General features: G+C 42.9%; 1 protein-coding gene and 1 pseudogene across 1 annotated transcript in view; one reads left to right on the top strand and one right to left on the bottom strand.

The window, feature by feature from the left end:
• Positions 1–1,741: 1,741 nt before the first annotated feature.
• On the bottom strand, positions 1,742–10,717 carry LOC121539692 (annotated as a pseudogene).
• Positions 10,718–12,205: 1,488 nt separating this feature from the next.
• LOC121539435 (nucleolar protein 10) overlaps positions 12,206–26,262 on the top strand; it is a 41,073-nt gene continuing 27,016 nt past the window's right edge. Inside the window, exons 1-11 of the mRNA XM_041847931.2 lie at positions 12,206–12,398; positions 13,750–13,795; positions 13,887–13,985; positions 15,816–15,893; positions 16,687–16,724; positions 16,810–16,946; positions 17,089–17,154; positions 22,010–22,070; positions 22,159–22,244; positions 22,333–22,411; positions 22,534–22,683. Of these exons, the coding sequence (XP_041703865.1) occupies positions 12,333–12,398; positions 13,750–13,795; positions 13,887–13,985; positions 15,816–15,893; positions 16,687–16,724; positions 16,810–16,946; positions 17,089–17,154; positions 22,010–22,070; positions 22,159–22,244; positions 22,333–22,411; positions 22,534–22,683 (906 nt within the window). The 5' untranslated portion in view covers positions 12,206–12,332. The remainder of the gene's footprint in view (positions 12,399–13,749; positions 13,796–13,886; positions 13,986–15,815; positions 15,894–16,686; positions 16,725–16,809; positions 16,947–17,088; positions 17,155–22,009; positions 22,071–22,158; positions 22,245–22,332; positions 22,412–22,533; positions 22,684–26,262) is intronic.

Below are 26,262 nucleotides of genomic sequence, written 5' to 3'. Positions count from 1 at the left end.
CCATATGTAACTCTGTGTTGTTGTTTTTATCGCACTGCTTTGCTTTATCTTGGCCAGGTCGCAGTTGTAAATGAGAACTTGTTCTCAACTGGCTTACCTGGTTAAATAAAGGTTAAATAAAAAATAAATAAAAAAATGCCAAGGTACCAGAAGTCAATAGACTCAACATTACAATTCAGCATGATACATGTGGCACAAAAATATATTTAATTAACATATATTTTAAAATATACTTACATACTATGATGTGCTCAAATTATATATTTCATAAATATATTCTGGACATACAGTTTTTCACACACTGTTGCTGGTATTTTGGCCCATTCCTCCATGCAGATCTCCTCTAGAGCAGTGATGTTTTGGAGCTGTCGCTGGGCAACACAGACTTTCAACTCCCTCCAAAGATTTTCTATGGGGTTGAGATCTGGAGACTGGCTAGGCCACTCCAGGACCTTGAAATGCTTCTTACGAAGCCACTCCTTCGTTGCCCGGGCGGTGTGTTTGGGATCATTGTCATGCTGAAAGACCCAGCCACGTTTCATCTTCAATGCCCTTGCTGATGGAAGGAGGTTTTCACTCAAAATCTCACGATACATGGCCCCATTCATTCTTTCCTTTACACGGATCAGTTGTCCTGGTCCCTTTGCAGAAAAACAGCCCCAAAGCATGATGTTTCCACCCCCATGCTTCACAGTAGGTATGGTGTTCTTTGGATGCAACTCAGCATTCTTTGTCCTCCAAACACGACGGGTTGAGTTTTTACCAAAAAGTTCTATTTTGGTTTCATCTGACCATATGACATTGTGGACAGGTGTCTTTTATACTGATAACAAGTTCAAACAGGTGCCATTAATACAGGTAACGAGTGGAGGACAGGGGAGCCTCTTAAAGAAGAAGTTACAGGTCTGTGAGAGCCAGAAATCTTGCTTGTTTGTAGGTGACCAAATACTTATTTTCCACCATAATTTGCAAATAAATTCATAAAAAATCCTACAATGTGATTTTCTGGATTTTTTACCTATGATGAAAATTACAGGCCTCTCTCATCTTTTTAAGTGGGAGAACTTGCACAATTGGTGGCTGACTAAATACTTTTTTCCCCCACTGTATACTGTATGTAAATACATGTTGGAATTCCCCCACATACACTACCAGTCAAAAGTTTGGACACACCTACTCATTCAAGGGTTTTTCTTTATTTTTACTATTTTTTTACATTGTAGAATAACAGTGAAGACATCAAAACTATTAAATAACACATGGAATCATGTAGTAACCAAAAAAGTGTTAAACAAATCAAAATATATTTGAGATTTGAGATTCTTCAAATAGCCACCCTTTGCCTTGATGACAGCTTTGCACACTCTTGGCATTATTATTTGACCCTGCTGGTCATCTATGAATGTTTGAACATCTTGGAAAATCTGGCCTTAATGGCCATGTACTGTTATAATCTCCACCCGGCACAGCCAGAAGGGGACTGGCCACCCCTCAGAGCCTGGTTCCTCTCTAGGTTTCTTCCTAGGTTTCTGCCTATCTAGGGAGTTTTTCCTAGCCACCATGCTGCTACATCTGCATTGCTTGCTGTTTGGGGTTTTAGGCTGGGTTTCTGTATAGCACTTTGTGACATCTGCTGATGTAAAAAGGGCTTTATAAATAAAATGTGATTGATTGATTGATTGATTTAACAAGTGACATCAATAAGGGATCATAGCTTTCACCTTGATTCACCTGGTCAGTCTCAGCTGGATTCCCCTAGGTCAGTCTATGTCATGGAAAGAGAAGGTGTTCTTAATGTTTTGTATACTCAGTGTATGTCTATGGGTGGGACAATCCCATAAAACACCTAAAGGTAAACAAAATAACTGACTCTCATGTCAAGTTTGCTGGAGGGCGTAGCTGGAGCTGTAGGGTCCAGGTGTCCAAATAGAGAACTCAGCTGCTCCCTCAGATTCTTTGTACGCTTCTTGTCCGGCTGCAGCAGCAATGCCTGAAAGCTCACCAGCAGCCCATACCTGACCAGGTACAGACCAACTAGTTACTGTATTGTTATTTAAGATGTAATTGGTTATCATATGACATCGAACTTAAAAATATAGAATTTGACAAGAAACGTATTTGACTGACCTGAGAACTGTCACGCCCTGGCTCTGGGACTCTGTTATGTTGAGCCAGGGTGTGTTGTTTCTATGTGTTTTGTGTGCTAGGGGGATTATCTAGTTCATTTGTTTCTATGTTGGCCGGTGTGGTTCTCAATCAGAGGCAACGTGTATCAGCTGTTGCTTGTTGTCTCTGATTGGGAACCATACTTAGGCAGCCTGTTTTCCACAGTGTGTTGTGGGATCTTGTTCCGTATGGTTTGTATTGTAACCAAGGACTTCACGTTTCGTATCGTTTGTTGTTTTGTTCGTGTGGTGTTCTCAACAAAATAAAGTATGTTCACATTCCACGCTGCGCATTGGTCCACTTCCTCCGACGATCGTGACAGAAGATCCCACCATAACTGGACCAAGCAGCGTGTCCAGGAGCCAACGCCAGAGAGGGCTCTAAAGGATATCAACCTCGACTGGGTCAAGCCGCGGGAGGAGGAGAGAGGCTGGACTTGGGAGCAGAGGAGCGAGAGTCTGGCGAGAGCCATGGAGGCCTGGCCCACGGGGAGGAGAGACACCCAGAAACTTTTTAGGGGGGGCTCACGCCGTGGACGACGGGACAGCAGGAGGCCGGGATAGAGTGGTTCAGCGGGTTGGCAAAGGAGGCCGCCAGGTTACGGGAGTCACTGGTCACCAGGGGGAAGGAGAATGTAGAGGCACGGCGAGAGGTACTGGGGTGTGTTGCCAGTCCAGTCCGGCCCGTTCCTGATCCCCGCGTAGGGCCAGTGGTGTGTGTCCCCAGTACGGTCCGGCTTGTTCCTGTCCCTCGCACCGAGCCTGTGGTGCGCGTCGCCAGCCCGTTCCGGCATGTTCCTGCCCCTCGCACCAAGCCTGTGGTGCGCGTCGTAAGCCTGGTCCGGCCTGTTCCTGCTCCCCGCACCAAGCCAGTGGTGCGCTTCGTCAGCCCGGTTCGGCCCGTCCCTGCTCCCCGCACCAAGCCAGTGGTGCGCGTCGCCAGCCCGGTCCGGCATGTTCCTGCCCCTTGCACCAAGCCTGTGGTGCGCGTCGTCAGCCCGGTCCGGCTTGTTCCTGCTCCCGCACCAAGCCAGTGGTGCGCTCGTCAGCCCGGTTCGGCCCGTCCCTGCTCCCCGCACCAAGCCTGTGGTGCGCGTCGTCAGCCCGGTCCGGCCTGTTCCTGCTCCCGCACCAAGCCAGTGGTGCGCCCGTCAGCCCGGTTCGGCCCGTCCCTGCTCCCCGCACCAAGCCAATGGTGCGCGTCGTCAGCCCGGTCCGGCCCATCCCTGCTCCCCGCACCAAGCCTTTGGTGCGCGTCGTCAGTCCGGCACAGCCCGTGCCTGTTCCACCGGTGCCTGGTCCGGCACCGGTCAGCTGCTCCATTCCGGAGCTAGAGCAATCCGCTCCACCAGTGTTCAGTCCAGCTCCGGCCAGCAGGGCCAGACCGGACCAGGGGCGCTTTGGGGGGTTTGTTGGAGGGTGGGGGTCAAGCCCGGAGCCGGAACCGCCTCCGAGGAGGAATGCCCTCCCCTGTTCGGTTTATGTTTGGCGCGGTCGCAGTCCGCGCCTTTGGGGGGGGGGTACTGTCACGCCCTGGCTCTGGGACTCTGTTATGTTGAGCCAGGGTGTGTTGTTTCTATGTGTTTTGTGTGCTAGGGGGATTATCTAGTTCATTTGTTTCTATGTTGGCCGGTGTGGTTCTCAATCAGAGGCAACGTGTATCAGCTGTTGCTTGTTGTCTCTGATTGGGAACCATACTTAGGCAGCCTGTTTTCCACAGTGTGTTGTGGGATCTTGTTCCGTATGGTTTGTATTGTAACCAAGGACTTCACGTTTCGTATCGTTTGTTGTTTTGTTCGTGTGGTGTTCTCAACAAAATAAAGTATGTTCACATTCCACGCTGCGCATTGGTCCACTTCCTCCGACGATCGTGACAAGAACAGATTCCACAAACAATCCCAGGACTTTCAGGTGGATCCAGGCCACAAACACTTCACTGAAGTTCACCTTGAGTCAACACACAAACGTTCCCTTCGGATAAGACATACGTTGTGATGTCACGAGAGGCTGTGTCCTGGAGGGACGTTACATCCCCCTGAGGTGGCTGCAAACCCAGACAGCTATGGCTCCATCTGCTGGTATGGTCGGGAACTCCACCCCTCTATGGCCAATCTTCCCACGCAGCTGAAACAAATGAGGAGCTGATGAGCTGAAGGTTTGGGAAGGGAAGAGACACAGTCTCCAACTTGGGCTCTCTGGAGGACAAGAGTGCTGCACGTCCACTTCCATGAGGAATATAAGGATTTGGAGATACTTACCTTTGGGAAATACTCACCTTTGGATATATGCACCTGTGGAAATACGTGAGAGACATTTGGAAGGACTTTTTGCTGGGTTGGCCACTAGCTGCAACGTGGAATACAGTAAGACTGGGGAAAAGTTATTTGAGCGAGTGAGAGTTATGATTTTGGATGTGGAAGAGACATCCCTGAACTGTTAACCCTTAAAGAGCCACAAGAGAACAGAATTGTGTTATACTTTCGTTAGTTTCCCAAGACCTTTAATAAAATCCTTGTTTTGTTTGAACCTTGTCTCCTTGCACTACTTGAGCAATCCCGCTGAAAGCTGTGTAGCCTCTCGTGACGTCACAACGTATACACACAAACGCATACCCCACATACAGTGCATTCGGAAAGTATTCAAACGCCTTCCCTTTTCCCACATTTTGTTACGTTACAGCCTTATTCTAAAATTGATTAAATAAAAAAATGTCCTCATCAATCTACACACAATACCCCATAATGACAAAGCGAAAACAGGTTTTTATACATTTTTGCAAATTTAATTTTTTAAAAACTGAAATACCTTATTTACATACGTTTTCAGGCTCTTTGCTATGAGACTCGAAATTGAGCTCAGGTGCATCCTGTTTCCATTGATCATCCTTGAGATGTTTCTACAACTTGATTGGAGTCCACCTGTGGTAACTTCAATTGATTGGACATAATTTGGAAAGGCACACACCTGTCTATATAAGGTCCCACCATGAGGTCGAAGGAAATATAAGGTCAAACCAAGCCATGAGGTCGAAGGAATTGTCCGTAGAGCTCCGAGACAGGATTGTGTCGAGGCGCAGATCTTGGGAAGGGTACTAAAACATTTCTGCAGCATTGAAGGTCCCCAAGAACACAGTGGCCTCCATCATTCTTAAATGGAAGAAGTTTGGAACCACCAAGACTCTACCTAGAGCTGGCCGCCCGGCCAAACTGAGCAATCGGGGGAGAAGGGCCTTGGTCAGGGAGGTGACCAAGAACCCGATGGTCACTCTGACAGAGCTCCAGAGTTCCTCTGTGGAGATGCGAGAACCTTCCAGAAGGACAATCATCTCTGCAGCACTCCACCAATCAGGCCTTTATGATAGAGTGGCCAGACGGAAGCCACTCCTCAGTAAAAGGTACATGACAGCCCGCTTGGAGTTTGCCAAAAGGCACCTAAAGGACTCTCAGACTGTGAGAAACAAGATTCTCTGGTATGATGAAACTAAGATTGAACTCTTTGGCCTGAATGCCAATTGTCATGTCTGGTGGAAACCTGGCACCATCCCTACGGTGAAGCATGGTGGTGGCAGCATCATGCTGTGGGGATGTTTTTCAGCGGCAGGGACTGGGAGACTAGTCAGGATGGAGGGAAAGATTAACAGAGCAAAGTACAGAGAGATCCTTGATGAAAACCTGCTCCAGAGCGCTCAGGACCTCAGACTGGGGTGAAGGTTCACCTTCCAACAGGACAACGACCCTAAGCACACAGCCAAGACAACACAGGAGTGGCTTTGGGGCAAGTCTCTGAAGGTCCTTGAGTGGCCCAGCCAGAACCCGAACTTGAACCTGATCTAACATCTCTGGAGAGACCTGAAAATAGCTGTGCAGCGACGCTCCCCATCCAACCTGACAGAGCTTGAGAGGATCTGCAGAGAAGAATGGGAGAAACTCCCCAAATACAGGTGTGTCAAGCTTGTAGCGTCATACCCAAGAAGACTCGAGGCTGTACACCTTTGTTCCTATAGTAATTTCAGAGAACACTTTACTCACTTTACTCACTTTTCTTTCAAAGCCCTTCAAATTGGATTTTACGTTGTTGTATGCCGCACCTCAAGATTTCAGTTCTGTCTCTACCTGGGAGACTTGCTGATGCACATACGAGTCCACACACACACGCGCACACACACACACACACACATCCAAATATACGCACACACACACACACACAAATTTGATTGTAAGAATTACATAATACATCATGTATCTTCAATCGTGTATATATAAGACAAGAATAGGCTGAGTAGAGGGATACCTTGGCTATGATGCCCGCCAGGCTCTTACGAGGCAATGTTGTGGAGTATTTGGCTCTATCCCACTGGAACTTTGTCACATAACTGACCAGGTCCACTGTTGAGATGCACAGACAACATGTCACAGGAGGACCCATTTCCCAGTGACACAAAACAAAAGGGTTCCACACAAATCCAACTCAGCAACCAGGGACATGCAGAAAATATCCAAAGCACACCAATCAAACCAACCACTACCACAATTCTGCATCACTATTACAATCGTGCAATCCTTTAAACACAGACGATAACAGCAAGCCAAAATGCCCAGCAAGGCTTTGAAATAGACTTTTGAAGGTGACTGGGAGACTTTGTGATGAGTCTTGTGGTCTGATGAGGGGAGATGTGGGGAGATGAGGGGAGAACAGTGAGCTACCCTAATAGTCTCTGAGGTGGAGAAGTGAAAAGCTCTTAACTGTCTTAGGTCAGACAAAAACCTTTAGGTAATGGTCATGGTAATAGTAGTACCAACATAAAACCAAAAAGGCACTAAACATAACCACTAATTGTAATCTATAGAGGTATTCTGTTCAATATATGTCCCCAGAGACAATGTTATTGACAATAGCCTAGTGAGGTAGAAGCACAGTTTGCTACTGTAATTTGTATTTGTATTTATTAGGAATCCCCATTAGCTGCTGCCAAGGCAGCAGCTACTCTTCCTGGGGTCCAAACACATTAAGGCACTTGCATCACACATAAAACTAAAGATAAAACAGGCACTTGTAATAAACATTGGTGTGTGCACCTTATTGCAAACACAAAATAAATGTAACTGGATGTTAAGTGAACTAGCAGGTTGGAGCAGGGTGGTGTGTGGGTACATGTGTGCCCGAGCGTCTGTGTATGTGTGGTGTGTATGCACATGTACGGGCACACCACAGGTGGTTGGTGGCACCTTAATTGGGGAGGACGGGCTCGTTGAAACGGCTGGAGCGAATCAGTGGAATGGTATCAAATACATCAAACACATGATTTCCAGGTGTTAGATGCCATTCCATTCGCTCCGTTACGGCCATTATTATGAGCTGTCTTCCCCTCAGCAGCCTGCACTGGTGCATTGCCCTTCTGTGTGTATATGGAGGCTGTCCGATGCCTATATATACTCTTAACTAATTTCTGTTTGATCAGCATCTTGCTCCAGGTGCTTACTATACTGTACTGTTTGACTCATGTCCCACCAGACCCCCAGGCCAAGGGTATTGAAACTGTCACTGGGACTCACCGCTGCTAGCCAGGGCGTTCTCCGCCACTTTCTCACTGGACTGCTCCATCACCTCCGCCATGCACTGAGCTGTCCTCTGCATTACTCTGGAAAACAAGGAGGTGACAAGCCACTTATCATGACAGGGAATTAACATCACCAGAGCCATATGACTTGACAAATTGTTGTCTTTGTATATCACAAGGAAGATAAAGACCTCTACAAACAAAAAATTATACAAGTACCAATGTCCCAAGAGAACTTTACAGGTAGGGGATGTGCTTAGCAGTTGTAAATAGAGGATACAGGATTCAGTGTCTCCTCCTCTGCTGATAGCAACGGTCAACAGTTTCCTAAAAGTAAACTCAGACTTCCGGGGCTCATGAGAGCAAAACCCTTCCCAATATCCTACTAATCAGTGCACTAAGCCATTAAGGCACTTCTAACTAACAACTTCAGCCTGCCCAGCTCATTTTCAAGCCAATGGAAAAGCAAAAAATAAATGTCAGCATCCTCCAAGCATAAATTAATCATGAGAGAAGCCTTACAGCTAGTAGAGTAAATGACTACTACTAGCCCATAACATAGTGAGGAAACACACAGGCACAAAACACACCAACATGACACTGAAAATGGCTTTTACCTCTCAGCTTGAGGTTCCAGTTTGGAGAGGCCATCTGACACACCCAGGAGGACGTCCATTGTTCCAACCTGGGAGATTAAAAGTGGAAATGTTACAGTCATAGCACATGAAATGTAAGCTTATAACAGGTGACCGGCAGGCTTCAATTACATTGTTGTCTCACTTAGCCTCAAAGCAGGGAAAATAAAACATTTATAGGTTTCATTTAGCTTTTTTCCCCAATTGAAACGTTGGAGAGACCTTATCGATCAAGTTGACTGAAATTGGTCAAATGAAAAACCTTACGAAAGGCTGGCTCTAAATCACCACTTGAAGAGTGAAATGTGAGCCCATCCATAGAAGGCAACAGAACACCTTCGTCCTCTGTAAATATACAATACTCTGAGTCTGACCACTGCTGTACTAAACACCATCAGTCATCACAGATACAGTGGGGAGAACAAGTATTTGATACACTGCCGATCTTGCAGGTTTTCCTACTTACAAAGCATGTAGAGGTCTGTCATTTCTATCATAGGTACACTTCAACTGTGAGAGACGGAATCTAAAACAAAAATCCAGAAAATCACATTGTATGATTTTTAAGTAATTAATTTGCATTTTATTGCATGACATAAGTATTTGATCACCTACCAACCAGTAAGAATTCCGGCCATCACAGACCTGTTAGTTTTTCGTTAAGAAGCCCTCCTGTTCTCCACTCATTACCTGTATTAACTGCACCTGTTTGAACTTGTTACCTGTATAAAAGACACCTGTCCACACACTCAATCAAACAGACTCCAACCTCTCCACAATGGCCAAGACCAGAGAGCTGTGTAAGGACATCAGGGATACAATTCTAGACCTGCACAAGGCTGGGATGGGCTACAGGACAATAGGCAAGCAGCTTGGTGAGAAGGCAACAACTGTTGGCGCAATTATTAGAAAATGGAAGAAGTTCAAGATGACGGTTAATCACCCTCGGTCTGGGGCTCCATGCAAGATCTCACCTCGTGGGGCATCAATGATCATGAGGAAGGTGAGGGATCAGCCCAGAACTACACGGCAGGACCTGGTCAATGACTTGAAGAGAGCTGGGACCACAGTCTCAAAGAAAACCATTAGTAATCCTCCGTCATGGATTAAAATCCTGCAGCGCACGCAAGGTCCCCCTGCTCAAGCCAGCGCATGTCCAGGCCCGTCTGAATTTTGCCAATGACCATCTGGATGATCCAGAGGAGGAATGGGAGAAGGGCATGTGGTCTGATGAGACAAAAATAGAGCTTTTTGGTCTAAACTCCACTCGCCGTGTTTGGAGGAAGAAGAAGGATGAGTACAACCCCAAGAACACCATCCCAACCGTGAAGCATGGAGGTGGAAACATCATTCTTTGGGGATGCTTTTCTGCAAAGGGGACAGGACGACTGCACCGTATTGAGGGGAGGATGGATGGGCCCATGTATCGCGAGATCTTGGCCAACAACCTCCTTCCCTCAGTAAGAGCATTGAAGATGGGTCGTGGCTGGGTCTTCCAGCATGACAACGACCCAAAACACACAGCCAGGGCAACTAAGGAGTGGCTCCGTAAGAAGCATCTCAAGGTCCTGGAGTGGCCTAGCCAGTCTCCAGACCTGAACCCAATAGAAAATCTTTGGAGGGAGCTGAAAGTCCGTATTGCCCAGTGTATGGAGGAGTGGGCCAAAATCCCTGCTGCAGTGTGTGCAAACCTGGTCAAGGAAACGTATGATCTCTGTAAATGCAAACAAAGGTTTCTGTACCAAATATTAAGTTCTGCTTTTCTGATGTATCAAATACTTATGTCATGCAATAAAATGCAAATTAATTACTTAAAAATCATACAATGTGATTTTCTGGATTTTTGTTTTAGATTCCGTCTCTCACAGTTGAAGTGTACCTATGATAGAAATTACAGACCTCTACATGCTTTGTAAGTAGGAAAACCTGCAAAATCGGCAGTGTATCAAATACTTGTTCTCCCCACTGTACACTGTATTGTGTGACATATTGACAGTGAGGTGGAAATACTTGTCCAACTGTGGTCTCATTAAACTTTAATTTCTAGTGGATCTCAGTCTTATCATTCATTACTATCGAGCTGCTGTGTTGTCAGATGTGTGCTGCTACTGTACATAGAAATGTTGAAGTTATGTCATGCTTGGGAAGTCGATGAAGGCAAGATGCTCCAAGCCGAGTGACCTTGTTCTTCTATTTGAGCCTCTTGGAAGCTATGAGACACAAATCCTAACCTTCAATTCTGGGATGGAGAACTTGAAGCTGGAGGCCAGATTGGTTTTGGCTACAGAGTGCTTGAGTTTCTCCAGAGACTGTGAGCTGGACCTGTCCCGAGGAACAGATATCAACCAGAAGTCTGTCATAACTTTTGCACCCTGCTGCTGCCGCCTCTCTCTGCCTTACATGTGGGGTCCCCTTTCTTCCAATAACCTAGAAAAGAAAACAGTAATTTATAATGTGGACCAGATTTTCTTCCAATAACCTAGAAAATAAAACAGTAATTTATAATGTGGACCAGATTTCCTATTATATATTATATTAAAAAGACAAATCTGTTTTAGTCTACCGTTAGTTACATACCCTATTCCGAGCCACACTCACAGGTATTCAGACGTTAGTGGGGTGGGAAGAAGGAATTTCACCGCGTCCCGAACTGAACTTCTGGGCGAAGTGTCGAGGAGGACAGGACAGCCATCCGCTAAGATGAGCATTGTTACATCACTGAGAAGGAACATTGTTACATCACTGAGAAGGAACAAGTAAATGCGCAAACATTTACATACAGCCAGTCACATTGCTTATTCATAGGCATCCTCTCAAGTTTGCCATATCCATGCACTGACTTCTTCTTTGTAAATTAATGAGTGAATGAGTGATGTGCCTTTTAGCGAGTGTACAACACTAGTGTATATAAAAATTTTCATGGAGATAAGGGTCCAAGGAGATTAGGTCTATACCTCTTATTTTAAACATTATTTATTAAATTTTTCACTTGGGAGAGGCCATATAGCCAACTCATATATAGGAAGGCAATTAACATAAATCTTATTTACACTTTTACCTATGCACATGATGTGTAAATTCTGGGCCAATACATATAACTGATATTTTCTTTGCAACATCGACCAATACCCAAATAAATATTTTTACTTTTTTAGACTTTTTAACCATTTTAGCACAGATACAAACTGCAACCAAGTTTCCATGTTCATAATATGAGAAAGGTGTAATAAAAATGTTTGCATCATAAAGTGTGTGAAATGCATTAGAAATCTATTGGAAAGTTTGGGAAAACATCTAAGCTACCTGACGCCCATAATAATGTATTATTCAACGGAATCATGCCAATTTCACCTGGCCCCCTGATGATTTGAGGCCCCAGGCAATTGCCTTAGTTGCCTAATGGTAAATCTGCCACTACACAAAGGATTATCAACAACAAAGGATTTATTCAATTTCTGCCACCAGTGTAGTGATAGAGGTGGAACAGCTAGAGGAGCAAGCACTAAAGGGGAAAGGTCAGTTCCAGATGTAGGCCTATCATCACAAAAGCCCAGGCCTTTTGTAGGTGGTAGGCCTAGTAGCTTCACACATATAATTAATTATAAGGTGAATGACAAATTATACTCAACATTTAAAACATTGACAGTTAACACATTTGATTATCAGGAGGATTTGATTATCACCATGCTTTAGCGTGCTCTATAAGCCCCTTTTGTGCTATTTTATAATATTAGAATTAGTACATCAATATTTTTTGTTGTTGATATAACATAAAAAACGAAATCTACAGACCTTCTACTCAGAAATAAACGGGAACGCCATCTATTATTTTGTGGCTTCCACACGGACCTAAATAGTAAAGACCAACACTTCCTGTTGTTTGTGGCAACGTGGGGCATGAATTTGTAATACTTAGAACTTACAATTATTGTACATTAGTGTTATGAGTGGAAAGTATTTTTGACAGCCTCGACAATGCAGATATCCAGTGTGAATGATGTGAAGATTTATAATTTAAGCTATGGAAAGTCTCTTCCAGAGGTAAGACAAGTTTGCCTTAATAGCTAGCTAACAAGCTAACTTACAATACAAATAATGTAGTTAGCTAGCTACTGCTAATATATGTTACTTTGATCACCGATTGATAACCTATTAAATTGCCCTAGTCAAGTCATTTTTTTATTAGCTATTGCTCTCAGTCTTGAAGCAAAGGCATGCCAAGCAACGAACGTTAGCCAGCCAGCTAGCTACATCCATGGCCATTAAGCATGGAGGTTTATATTGCTGTGAAATTGGGTATGAGCTCACAAAGTAAACTATGAACTATGTCAAATGAAATCAAATGTTATTGGTCACATACACGTGTTTAGCAGATGTTATTGCGGGTGTAGTGAAATGCTTGTGCTTCTAGCTCCGACAGTGCAGTAATATCAAACAATTTCACAACATATACCCAATACACAAATCACAAAAAGTAAGGAATGAATTAAGAATATACATATATGGACGAGCGATGTCAGAGCGGCATGGACTAAGATACAGTAGAATAGTATAGAATACAGTATATACATATGAGATGAGTAATGCAAGATATGTAAACATTATTAAAGTGACTAACATACCGTAGAATAGTATAGAATACAGCATATACATATGAGATGAGTAATGCAAGATATGTAAACATTATTAAAGTGGCTAGTGTTCCATTTCTTAAAGTGGCCAGTGATTTCTAGTCTATGTTTATAGGCAGCAGCCTCTAATGTGCTAGTGATGGCTGTTTAACAGTCTGATGGCCTTGAGATATAAGCTGTTTTTCAGTCTCTCGGTCCTAGCTTTGATGCACCTGTACTGACCTCGCCTTCTGGATGATAGCGGGGTGAACAGGCAGTGGCTCGGGTGGTTGATGTCCTTGATTATCTTTTTGGCCTTCCTGTGACATCGGGTGCTGTAGGTGTCCTAGAGGGTGGGTAGTTTGCCCCTGGTAATGTGTTGGGCAGACCGCACCACCCTCTGGAGAGCCTTGCGGTTACGGGCGGTGCAGTTGCCGTACCAGGCGGTGATACAGCCCAACAGGATGCTCTCAATTGTGCATCTGTAAAAGTTTATGAGGGTTGTAGATGCCTAGCCAAATTTCTTTAGCCTCCTGAGGTTGAAGAGGCTCTGTTGCGCCTTCTTCGCCACACTGTCTGTGTGGGTTGTCCATTTCAGTTTGTCAGTGATGGGTACGCCAAGGAACTTGAAGTTTTCCACCTTCTCCACTGCAGGTCCCGTCGATGTGGATAGGGGGGTGCACCATCTGCTGTTTCCTGAAGTCCACGATCATGTCCTTTGTTTTGTAGCTTGTCATAATAACCAGAGTATGTGATAACACACGTCTCAATTTTTTTCCCAGTGGCTCTCAGATCGGAAGAAAAGGGCATTGCAAAATAAAGATGTTGGTGAGTATTCATTTTACTAATGTCAATGTCTTACAGGTGTTTGTGTGCTGGCCAAGTTGTCAGACTGTACATTTTCCTGTGTTTTTCTCAGACATCCAACGCAGGATCGAGCTCATCCAGGACTTTGAGATGCCCACAGTGTGCACCTCAATCAAAGTGTCAAGGGATGGGCAGTTTATTCTAGCAGCAGGTGAGGATTTGGCTTGCTGCCACTGTCAGATGAAATTTGCCATATCAGTAGAGTAGAACAGTCAATTATTGTAAGTAATTGCAGTGTATTCCACTAGCGCTGGCTTTCGGCTATGCTGCCGGTTACACACTCATTTTCAGCTGGGTACTTTTGCCGCTTAAATTAACTAGGTCAGAAAAAAAGTCAGCCGAGCCCTTTCCGGCTAGAATGAACGATATGCATCTTCTAGCGATCTATTGATAGGATAGGTGCCTGTCAGTCACAAAGTGAGCGATGAAGGGAAACACTGCTGGTTTGACAGTCTGCTGTCTGTCCCGCCTTCCGGTACCTGTGTGTGTTGTGTACGCTGTGGTTGCAGTCACATTTCTTTACACGGCAGGAGAGAGCATGATCACAGATAGGACAATGAGAAATCTTTGGCATGATGCTCCTTCATCGTCTATATGAGCCAATTTGCACGTCCCATATAATGTGGTAATGAGGAGTCGAAATCCACTTAGCTTATTGTTTTCTGGCACATTTATTTATTTTCTTTTGCGTGTTTCATATACAGCCACGAAGTGCTTGTGCATCGGCTTACTGTGATTTGATTGACGAACAGCAAGCTTGACTAGTTTATAAATGGTGTTGAACTGACTGAATATAGTCAATCTCATATATCCTTGCCATTCATAAATCATACAACATAGTTATATGTACATGGTATCACATCGGGACAAGTAAACTAAAGATATCGTTTGTATTTTCGATATGAAGTCCATCAGAACTTGCCAGACAGTGACGTTATGTGAGTGACTCATCAGTAGCCTACCGAATCACGTCGGTAAGAGAGACGTTCACTTGGCTCCCGATTACCTGGAGATAAATTATGAAAACATTCCATGAAGATGGTGAATCCTCCTCACTGCAGGAACAATATGTAGGCTAGTGGAGCGATAGTCTCACTCTGTTCCAAAATATCATAAAAGAAAACAGATTTCATTGTTTTAAAAGCTAATGATACTTATATGGTATTTTCAAAGATATTTATATAAGTCTACTGATTTAATCAAAGTGTAGCAAAGCCCATGATTAACACCTGCTTCCTTCTTCAATCATACCTGTATTGCAGATATCTGTGGGTCAGTTGTTAAACAAGTATTTTTTAAAACTAAATTACATAATGCAATTCACAAAGAGTTGCAAACACTTGCTGACATTTTTTCAATAATTTTGCTGATGTCGTTCTCCCTCTTCTCTTAACACGTATGGACCCAGAACATAATTGAGCATCTGTTCTGTTTATTTTAGAGACATTTTTTATATTGAGCCTTTAATAAAAAAAATTATAGGTCATTTGGGCTATTTACTTTGTTTTTCTGTTTTAATAAAATACATAATTTGAAGAACAAACAATTGTGGCAATTCATATCTTGCAGTAAAATACTTTAATCTCGAGAAGACAGGTTAAATGTTAAAAAAAAGTATTAAAAAATAAGTGGTTTAATGTTCTCTTACTTAAATAGTCCTGATCATATAGGCCTAGACGATATCCCAAAAAACGAACAATACACTGAATCCATACATTTTCAGTAATTTAAATTGTAAACACAATACCACGACACATTTTTCATATCTGGGAGGTAATATCAGTAAAGTATTCAATAATTTTCGGATGGAATCTGAATGTACCAGAGGCCACCAAAATGGAGCTGCAAATAATTCTTAACTCCAGCCCGGGGGATCTTGGCTGGATAATTGTTCTTTTTAGCTGGCTATTCCATGTGCTTGTGGAAAACACTGTAATTGCTGTTATGTATGGTTTGTCACTTTCTTTTAACATCCTTTCAGGCACATACAAACCCAGGATCCGATGCTATGACACGTATCAGTTGTCCTTGAAATTTGAGCGGTGTCTGGATTCGGACGGTAAGTGATAGACCCAGTAGTTATATTGTTACATATTCATAGGGTGATCATTCTGCTTCTATGGTCCGCTGGAACTCTGATGTGCTATGGGAATCCCTGCAAGTATCCCTCCCTCCTTTTGTTGTGAAGTGAATGGCTGGTCCATAGGAGGAGGATCCAGCTGTTTCAGTGAGGGTGTCAGCCAGTCCTGACTCCACTAATGAAAGCTCACAGGCCTGAACCAGTTACTCTGTCCTTAATATTTAATTACGGTGCATCCAGACACACATTTTCAAGCAAACACACACCTTGCCTGGGGACCAGTCACTGAATTTCTAAATACACTGTCTGGAATATGACAGTGTTTGATTCTGGAAAGGTACCTCTCAGGTCCTCTACAAGCCGTAATGTTGAATACAATTATATTTTTTTGACAAAATATCCACAGGAAAGTATTGTTTACCCAACTTTTTAGAGCACTGGTACTGAAGATGAAATTTCTATCGTCTAGCAAAACCTGCAAGACTTCGCTTGGTATGCATGGTTCACGTGTGTGTACTTCCGTCTTGTGCATGTGCCTTTGGTCATGAGCTAAACACATCTTGACTGCCACACACATAGACCTGCATTTTGAAGTCGATGTAATTTGTCAAACATTTCCCCATGTTTTGTGACTAACACACACCCAACATACACAATTGCCATAATGTGATGGTCACCAATAAATAAACCCTTTGCATTGTACAACATTCTTTACCAGTAGATATAATTTTTTCTTGTAGCTAGTTCTGAAAGTATGTTTTTCCCCTCACAGTTGTGGCCTTTGACATTCTGTCCGATGACTACTCAAAGGTAAGACAGACTTACCTACCTTGGTTGTTTCCTGCAGTGGGTGTTATCTAAACTTGATTGACCTGATATGGTTGTGTTTGTGTAGCTGGTGTTTCTGCACTGTAACCGGTACGTGGAGTTCCACTCGCAGCATGGACACTACTACAAGACACGCATTCCCAAGTTTGGTAGGGACTTTGCCTACCACTACCCCTCCTGCGACCTCTACTTTGTTGGGGCAAGGTAAGGGTTAAAAGCCAAAGGAGGTGGATCATTCACTGTCTTGATTTCATATGTATCATTAGACTTGGCTTTAACTTGACAAGTTGAAGTTGTGTTACTGTTGACTTCACACAGTAAGACTGAAACCTTTTTCCTCTTTCAGCTCAGAGATATTCAGACTCAATCTGGAACAAGGCAGGTTCCTCAACTCCCTTCAGACAGATGCTGTGTATGTATACATCAAAAATACTTTATTTATGAAGGCAGCTGTGGCCAATTCCACGCCAGCATGGCCCAGAAATATTTTTGGTATCACTGATTGTTCTGGCAATTCCCACATAACTTCATTGGGAGGAAGGATGTTTAACATGTTATTTAGTTTTTGAAAATCATTATGAAAGTGGCAATTTTAGGCCCTTTTTAAACCTATAGATGCCTCCTATAATACCCTATGATCCATGAACCGTACATGATACATACAACATCTTGGTGTCATTATACTCCTTATAGTGTGGAGTATGTTTATGGAGTATGTTTATATTCTGAAATACACGTTTTCACAATAATCTATTCAACATAAAACAATATGAAAAAGTACGTTTTTGATTTGGCTTATTTTTAGACATATTGTTTGGAACAATATACTCTTCAAACACATCACATTTCCTGAGTGGGCTCTCTGCTACTTTTGAAGAAATTATCAATTTTATAGATTGGTTAATTACATTTTACATTTAAGTCATTTAACAGACACCTGTAATGTCAATTTCTATCAATAACATTTATAATTTCTTCAAAAGCAGCAGAGAGCCCACTCTGGAAATGTGATGTACAGTACTTGAATGAGTGTATATTGTTTAAAACAATATGTCTTTAAAAATAAACAAAATCAAAAGGGGTACTTTTGAGATATTAAAGGTGCTACACATAGTATTTATTTAGAATTTTTGCATTGTAATTTCAGAAAATGTCCATAATATATCTGCAGTAATAGTGGAATGATAGTGTTTCACTGTATTACTTACACAGTGTTATGATTGGCTGTGATATTCGCCTATTGATTTCTCCTGCCAGGCCGGCTTCTGTTGTCAAAATGGGAAAGCTGTTTTGACTTTGTGGGTGTGTGTTTCACTAGATAAATGTAGAAATCGTTGTCATTTCCTGGTTGCTAAAGATCTACACAGTTCGCTCAATTTCAGTTTGTGAGAAATAAAGAACTGAATAGTGTAGGGAATCATTGTACCATCTAAATCACTGTGAAATATATTTTCAATAACAAATTATATATTTTTTTACAGCTGTTTAAAACTGGTGGATGAAACCGAAAGTAAAAACTGAAGCGCGAGTCTCCACTGTGTTACAGTGAAATGGGTGCAGGGAAGGGGGATATTTGTTTTGAATGCAGCCAGTGTTCTTGCAATTCACCTAGACTTCTGTAACCGTAAAAGCCTTGGTTTCTTGCATGTTAACATCAGAAGCCTCCTCCCCAAGTTTGAGTTATTCACTGCGTTAGCACACTGCCAACCCTGATATTCTAGCAGTGTCTGAATCCTGGCTTAGGAAGGCCACCAAAAATTCTGAAATGTCCATCCCGAACTACAACATTTTCCGTCTAGATAGAACTGCCAAAGGGGGCGGAGTTGCAATCTACTGTAGAGATAGAGCTCTGCAGGCTATCATACTATCCAGGTCTGGGCCCAAACAGTTTGAGCTTCTACTTTAAATCCACCTCTCCAGAAATAAGTCTCTCACTGTTGCCGCTTGGTACAGACCCCCCTCAGCCCCCAGTTGTGCCCTGGACACCATATGTGAATTGCTTGCCCCCCATCTATCCTCAGAGTTCGTACTGCTTGGTGACCTAAACTGGGATATGCTTAACACCCCGGCCGTCCTACAATCTAAACTAGATGCCCTCAATCTCACACAAATTATCAAGGAACCTACCAGGTACAAACCTAAATCCGTAAACATGGGCACCCTCATAGATATCATCCTGACTAATTTACCCTCTAAATACACCTTTGCTGTCTTCAACCAGGATCTCAGCGATCACTGCCTCATTGCCTGCGTCCGTAACGGGTCCGCGGTCAAACAACCACCCCTCATCACTGTCAAACGCTCACCCCTCATCACTGACAAACGCTCCCTAAAACTTCAGCGAGCATGCCTTTCTAATTGACCTGCCCCGGGTATCCTGGATGGATATTGACCTCATTCCGTCAGTAGAGGATGCCTGGATGTTCTTCAAAAGTGCTTTCCTCTCCATCTTAAATAAGCATGCCCCATTCAAAAAATTCAGAACTAAGAACAGATATAGCCCCTGGTTCACCCCAGACTTGACTGCCCTTGACCAGCACAAAAACATCCTGTGGCGTACTGCATTAGCATCGAACAGCCCCCGCGATATGCAACTTTTCAGGGAAGTCAGGAAACAATATACACAATCAGTTAGGAAACCAAAGGCTAGCTTTTTCAAACAGAAATGTGCATCCTGTAGCACTAATTCCAAAAAGTTTTGGGACACTGTAAAGTCCATGGAGAATAAAAGCACCTCCTCCCAGCTACCCACTGCACTGAGGCTAGGAAACACTGTCACCACCGATAAATCTACGATAATCGAGAATTTCAATAAGCATTTTGCTATGGCTGGCCATGCTTTCCACCTGGCTACCCTACCCCGGCCACCAGCTCTGCACCCTCCACTGCAACTTGCCCATGCCCCCCCCGCTTCTCCTTCACCCAAATTCAGATAGCTGATGTCCTGAAAGAGCTGCAAAATCTGGACCCCTACAAATCAGCTGGGCTAGACAATCTGGACCCTTTCTTTCTAAAATTAGCCGGCGACATTGTCGCAACTCCTATTACTTGCCTGTTCAACCTCCTCTTTCGTATCGTCTAAGATCCCCAGAGATTGGAAAGCTGCCGCGGTCATCCCCCTCTTCAAAGGGGGTGACACTCTAGATCCAAACTGTTACAGACCTATATCCATCCTACCCTGCCTTTCGAAAGTATTTGAAGGCCAAGTTAACAAACAGATCACCGACCACTTTGAATCCCACTGTACCTTCTCCGCTATGCAATCTGGTTTCCAAGCTGGTCATGGGTGCACCTCAGCCACGCTCAAGGTCCTAAACAATATTATAACCGCGATTGATAATAGACAGTACTGTGCAGCCGTCTTCATCGACCTGGCCAAGGCTTTTGACTCTGTCAATCACCGCATTCTTATTGGCAGACTAAATAGCCTTGGTTTCTCAACTGACTGCCTCGCCTAGTTCACCAACTACTTTTCAGATAGAGTTCAATGTGTCAAATCGGAGGGCCTGTTGTCTGGACCTCTGGCAGTCTCTATGGGGGGTGCCACAGGGTTCAATTCTCGGGCCAACTCTATTCTCTGTGTATATCAATGAAGTCGCTCTTGCTGCCGGTGACTCTCAGATCCACCTCTACGCAGACGACACCATTTTGTATACATCTGGCCCTTCATTGGACACTGTGTTATCAAACCTCCAAATGAGCTTCAATGCCATACAACACTCCTTCTGTGGCCTCCAACTGCTCTTAAACACTAGTAAAACTAAATGCATGCTCTTCAATCGAACACTGCTTGCACCCGCCCGCCCGACTAGAATCACTACTCTCGGCAGGTCTGACTTAGAATACGTGGACAACTACAAATACCTAGGTGTCTGGTTAGACCGTAAACTCTCCTTCCAGACTCACATTAAGCATCTCCAATCCAAAGTTAAATCTAGAATCGGCTTCCTGTTTCGCAACAAAGCCTCCTTCACTCATGCTGCTAAACATGCCCTCGTAAAACTGACTATCCTACCGATCCTTGATTTCGGCGATGTCATTTACAAAATAGCTTCCAACACTCAACTCAGCAAATTGGATGTAGTCTATCACAGTGCCATCCGTTTTGTCATCAAAGCCCCATATACTACCCACCATTGTGACCTGTACGCTCTCGTTGGCTGGCCCCTTACTACATATTCGTCGCCAAACCCACTGGCTCCAGGTCATCTATAAATCACTGCTAAGCAAATCCCCGCCTTATCTTAGCTCATTGGTCACCATAGCAACACCCACCCGTAGTATGCGCTCCAGCAGGTATATCTCACTGGTCATCCCCAAAGCCAACACCTCCTTTGGCCGCCATTCCTTCCAGTTCTCTGCTGCAAATGACTGGAACGAACTACAAAAATCTCTGAAGCTGGAGACGCTTATCTCCCTCATTAACTTTAAGCATCAGTTGTCAGAGCAGCTTACCGATCACTGTACCTGTACACAGCCCATCTGTAATTAGCCCACCCAACTACCTCATCCCCATATTGTTATTTACATTGTTATTTATTTTGCTCATTTGCATCCCGGTATCTCTATTTGCACATCATCTTCTGCACATATATCACTCCAGTGTTAATACTAAGTTGTAATTATTTTGCACTATGGCCTATTTATTGCCTTACCTCCAGAACTTACTACATTTGCACACACTGTATATAGATTTTCTATTTTCTATTGTGTTATTGACTGTACGTTTTTGTTTATTCCATATGTAACTCTGTGTTGTTGTTTTTATCGCACTGCTTTGCTTTATCTTGGCCAGGTCGCAGTTGTAAATGAGAACTTGTTCTCAACTGGCTTACCTGGTTAAATAAAGGTTTAAAAAAAAAACTTTAAAAAAATCCACATAGGGGAGAAATTCTATGTTTAGTACCTTTTAATAGTTAATAATTCATGTGTAAAATTGTATTTCAGAATGTAGGGATACTCCATATTTTAGAGGACACTATTATGAGTATAATGACAATAAGGTGTTGTCTGTATCATGTACGTTTCACAGATCATTGGGTCTTACAGGGGGCATCTATAGGTCTAAAACGGGCCTAAATTGGCAACTTTCATCATGATCTTAAAAAAATCATTTCTTCCAAATAAGTTTATATGTGAGAGTTGCCAGAACAATCCGAGATACCAAAAATATTTTTGGCCCATGCTGACACAGAATCGCCCTGTACATTACATTACAATACAGTAAACACAGTCATTAAAATACTTGTCATTTCTCTGACTGACAGGGAGCACAATGTGTGTGACATCAACCCTGTCCATCAACTGTTCGCCTCAGGAACAGCAGAGGTGGGTGGAGCCTATGTGCATGTAAAGAGTGAATGGATTGAGTCCTGTGTGTGTGTGTAACCATGTTTCCTGTGTTGTTGGTGGCTAGGGGAAAGTGGAGTGCTGGGACCCTCGTGTACGAAGTCGGGTGGGGATGCTAGACTGTGCACTGAGCAGCGTCACAGAGGGAACAGAGTAAGTACAACACTAGAACATGAACAGTTACATGTATGTAGAAAAACGCCATTGTTCAAATCCATGATCTGGATGTGTTTGTCTTTAGAGTGGAGGGCTTGCCATCAGTCACCGCCCTCAAGTTTAACGGCTCTCTCACCATGGCTGTGGGAACGAGCACTGGGCAGGTATGAACTTTTACAACGAAGGTGTCTTTTGTGTCCTAATAGCTGGGATACTGCAGAAAACTGCCTAAATGTCCCCCTCCCCACAAGTTTCCCCATTGAGATCTGTCTGCCTGGTACTGTAGGTGCTACTCTATGACCTGCGCTCCAGCCACCCCCTGCTGGTAAAAGACCATTACTACGGCCTGCCTATCAAGTCTGTCAACTTCCAGGACCACCTAGACCTTGTTCTGACTGCAGACTCCAAGATCATCAAGATCTGGAACAAAGACACGGTAAACATTTAATGAATGTTGAAAATATATTTGATTAATGTTTTTTGAAAACCAGACATTAACCAGGTTTCCGTCCAACTTTTGTTATACGTGTAAAGTACATGTCGGATAAAAAATGTCATGACAGGCCTGATGGTAAACTTTCCAAATGTCGTCAAAACTAAACATGCTAGACAAGGTGTGATCTTTTTGTGTCTATAAAATTAAAATGGAACTGACATTGTTTTAGCAACATGAAATCTTATAAAAATCTGTTCATATACACACCCAGGAAGAACATGACACCTTTTTTTGACATTTTCTGACAATGTTTGGGAATGCTGTATAGTAAGGCATTTGTGAAAATTCTATAGCCATAGCCAATCCAAGCTACAGAAGGCCTATATACAAATAAGCCATTTGCCACACGGGCCTGCCATCATTCACTTTGAACTGGACTGTGTGTTTACAGGCAGTAGCAACAGCGCAACTTTAGATCATTTGAATGCATTCGCCAAAAGCCACAAAATACACCTGAATGGATTTCTTATGTAAATACCACTGGAGTCCTCTTACATTTGGGAACTTCAGTCCTATTGATCTAACAACCATGAAAAGGTAGGCTATCTCTCCCTCAGTTGCCTATGCACATCAACAACAACAAGATCAACAACTACTGCTAGCCAGAGCGAGAGAACCAAAAATCTAATGAGGGAACATTAGATAAACCCTCTCAAACTCTTTAAGCTAGTTGGCTGTCAAAATTGCACTGAAACGATGGGGAATAGTAGCCTGCTCATCCTTCTGCAGCTTGCCTGCCAATGCAAGTTCCCACTGAATGGGAACTTGCCTGCCTGCCCGCCCATTTGATCGAAGCCAAATACATTTGATTGACATCTAAGAGATATACTAACTGTGGATAACAGTCGTTCAAGTTAAGCATAGCAAAGCGATTCACATTTCTTGCTAGCTAACCAAATGACACCTGTATCTCTAGCTGTAGCCACCAAAAAAACGATATAAGGGGAAAAAAAGTTGGTCACTCACCCACTCCTCCAATGACATGACATCCTCCCAGCAGCTAGCTAACGTTAGGCTCCGTGTTTTTAGCTTGCTAAATAAATAGCTAGCTACATAAATAGATACGCTAGCCCAGGGGTGTCAAACTCAATTGGCGCATGGGCAATATTGAAAAATCACAAAGAATTCGCGGGCCAGACATAGCCTATTTGTTTTTACAAAAAATATGTGCAACTGCGACCCAGACTGGCCATTGTTTAATATGGCCCTTTATAATGCCCACTTATGTACGTAGGATGCTGTATATAGCACTTTAACATATTAGAACAAAAGAAGAGATAAATAATATTTGTCCAGCCTTTGCTGCTATGCTTGCAGATGTGCATAATATGCTGCAACCCTAATCAATAGGAATTTAGTAACTCCAAATAACAAAAATGTAGCTATAGGTTTGTTGTAACATTTAAACTTAAAACATGTTTTTCATTTTTTTGCTGTGGACTCATTTATACTTGCTTGTGTGTCCTATTCGGCCCGTTATGACTGACTTGTGATCATTGCCCTTGCTAGTTTAATTGTAAAGACATTCCCAGCCTTAGTTACAGTCGTCCGTTTTTGTTCAATGTATTGAGTCATTGAAACTGAAACAGTGCATCCCGAATGGGTGGAGGCAGCAAACAATGTACCAGGCCAGCTGTGATTTACAACCCAATAGCAATATTTTTTGGACTACCAAGAAATGGGTTGGTGAATTACGTTAATCATGCATTGAAATGCGTCCATCTATTCTGCCAACAATGCCTTACTGTATGTCATGGAATGTTGAGTCAAATAGAACCTATTTTAAAACCTATTATGAATTTGTTTTGAAGCATAAACTGGGAATTTGATCTTTTTTACTGATCTTATGATCTGTTTGTTTTTCATATCCACAAAGTAGTTAAAATGATTTTGCTGCGAAGAGACAGAATCATTAGATCATTTGTTTTGGTACTGTCCATTTGTAGCTTGTTTTTGGACACAGGTCCAGGAATGGCTAAATGATTGCAATATTTACCTGGAGCTAACCTTGCAGATAGCATTACTGGGTGATCTGAAAAGTCATTGTCAATCGATCAATAATATAATAATACTTTTAGCAAAAATGTTTATTTTCAATTCACAGTCTGTAGAAACTTTTTTCAAATCATCATGAGTTGCATCATGCAGCCTTACAATGTATTAAAAATCAAAACATATATCCCAACTTTTGGAGAACAACTAAAGTTACATTAATTAAGCATATAGGAGTACCTATTTCTTTGTTAACTGCTCATCACAGAATAGCCGCATGTGCGCACTCCCTCAAATCATTTGGCGAAAATATCCTTTCTATTTTATTCAGCTTTGTGCAATTGTATTCTTCATACAATAAAATAATATAAAATAATGCCACGGAATTCTAAGCAAATCTTGTCTGCTAAATGAACTAGTGTAGCCCACAGCCATATGGCATAGCCAGATCAGGACCTAACATAAGGACAACTCAGAGTATACTATTCTGTTCTTCTGAAATAGACAACATTTTCTTCATATCATGCTTCTTTAGACCTCTCTAAAATAAATAATGAATTTATTTTGAAGGTGTAGGCTATATTACATGGATTTATTAGACTTTTTAAAATGTAGATGTTCCAAAGGTCAGCGTCAGTGGCTTGTAGGCTATGCGTGGAAGCCAGGAGATGCTAAATGTGTTTATGGTAATTAACGGTCAATTACCGTGAGACCGACAGTTATTTGCTTGACAATCACCGGCTGACGAAAGTTCGTGACCCCCTCAGCCCTAGTTGCACCCCCTGCTTTTGCTGTCAGAACAGCCTCAATTCGTCGGGGGATGGATTCTACAAGGTATTGAAAGCGTTTCACAGGGATGCTTGCCCATGTTGACTCAAGTGCTTCCCACAGTTGTGTCAAGTTGGCTGGATGTCCTTTGGGTGGTGGACCATTCTTGAAACACACGGGAAACTGTTGAGCGTGAAAATCCCAGCAGCGTTGCAGTTCTTGACACAAAGTGGTGTGCCTGGTACCTACTACCATACCCAATTCAAAGGCACTTACATATTTTTGTCTTGCCCATTCACCCTCTGAATGGCACACATACACAATCCATGTCTCTATTGTCGTAAGGCTTAAAAATCCTTCTTTAACCTGTCTCCACCCCTTCATCTACGCTGATTGAAGTGGATTTACAGTGCCTTCAGAAAGTATTTACAACCCTTGATTTTTTTCCCACATTTTGTTGTTACAGCCTGAATTAAAAATTGATTAAATTTAGATTTTGTGCCACTGGCCTACACACAATACCCCATAATGTCAAAGTGGAATTATGTTTTTAGACATTCCTGCTCAACAAGTCTCATAATAAGTTGCATGGACTCACTCTGTGTGCAATAATAGTGTTTAACATGATTTTTGAATGACTACCTCTGTACCCGACACATACAATTATCTGTAAGGACCCTCAGTCAAGCAGTGAATTTCTAACACAGATTCAACCACAAAGACCAGGGAGGTTTTCCAATGCCTCTTAAAGAAGGGCAC

Source organism: Coregonus clupeaformis, chromosome 25 (genome assembly GCF_020615455.1).
Source record: "Coregonus clupeaformis isolate EN_2021a chromosome 25, ASM2061545v1, whole genome shotgun sequence".
In the NCBI taxonomy this organism is placed as follows: Eukaryota; Metazoa; Chordata; class Actinopteri; order Salmoniformes; family Salmonidae; genus Coregonus; species Coregonus clupeaformis.
The sequence above is the reverse complement of the archived record's forward strand: the minus strand, read 5'-3'. Positions and strand labels throughout refer to the sequence as shown.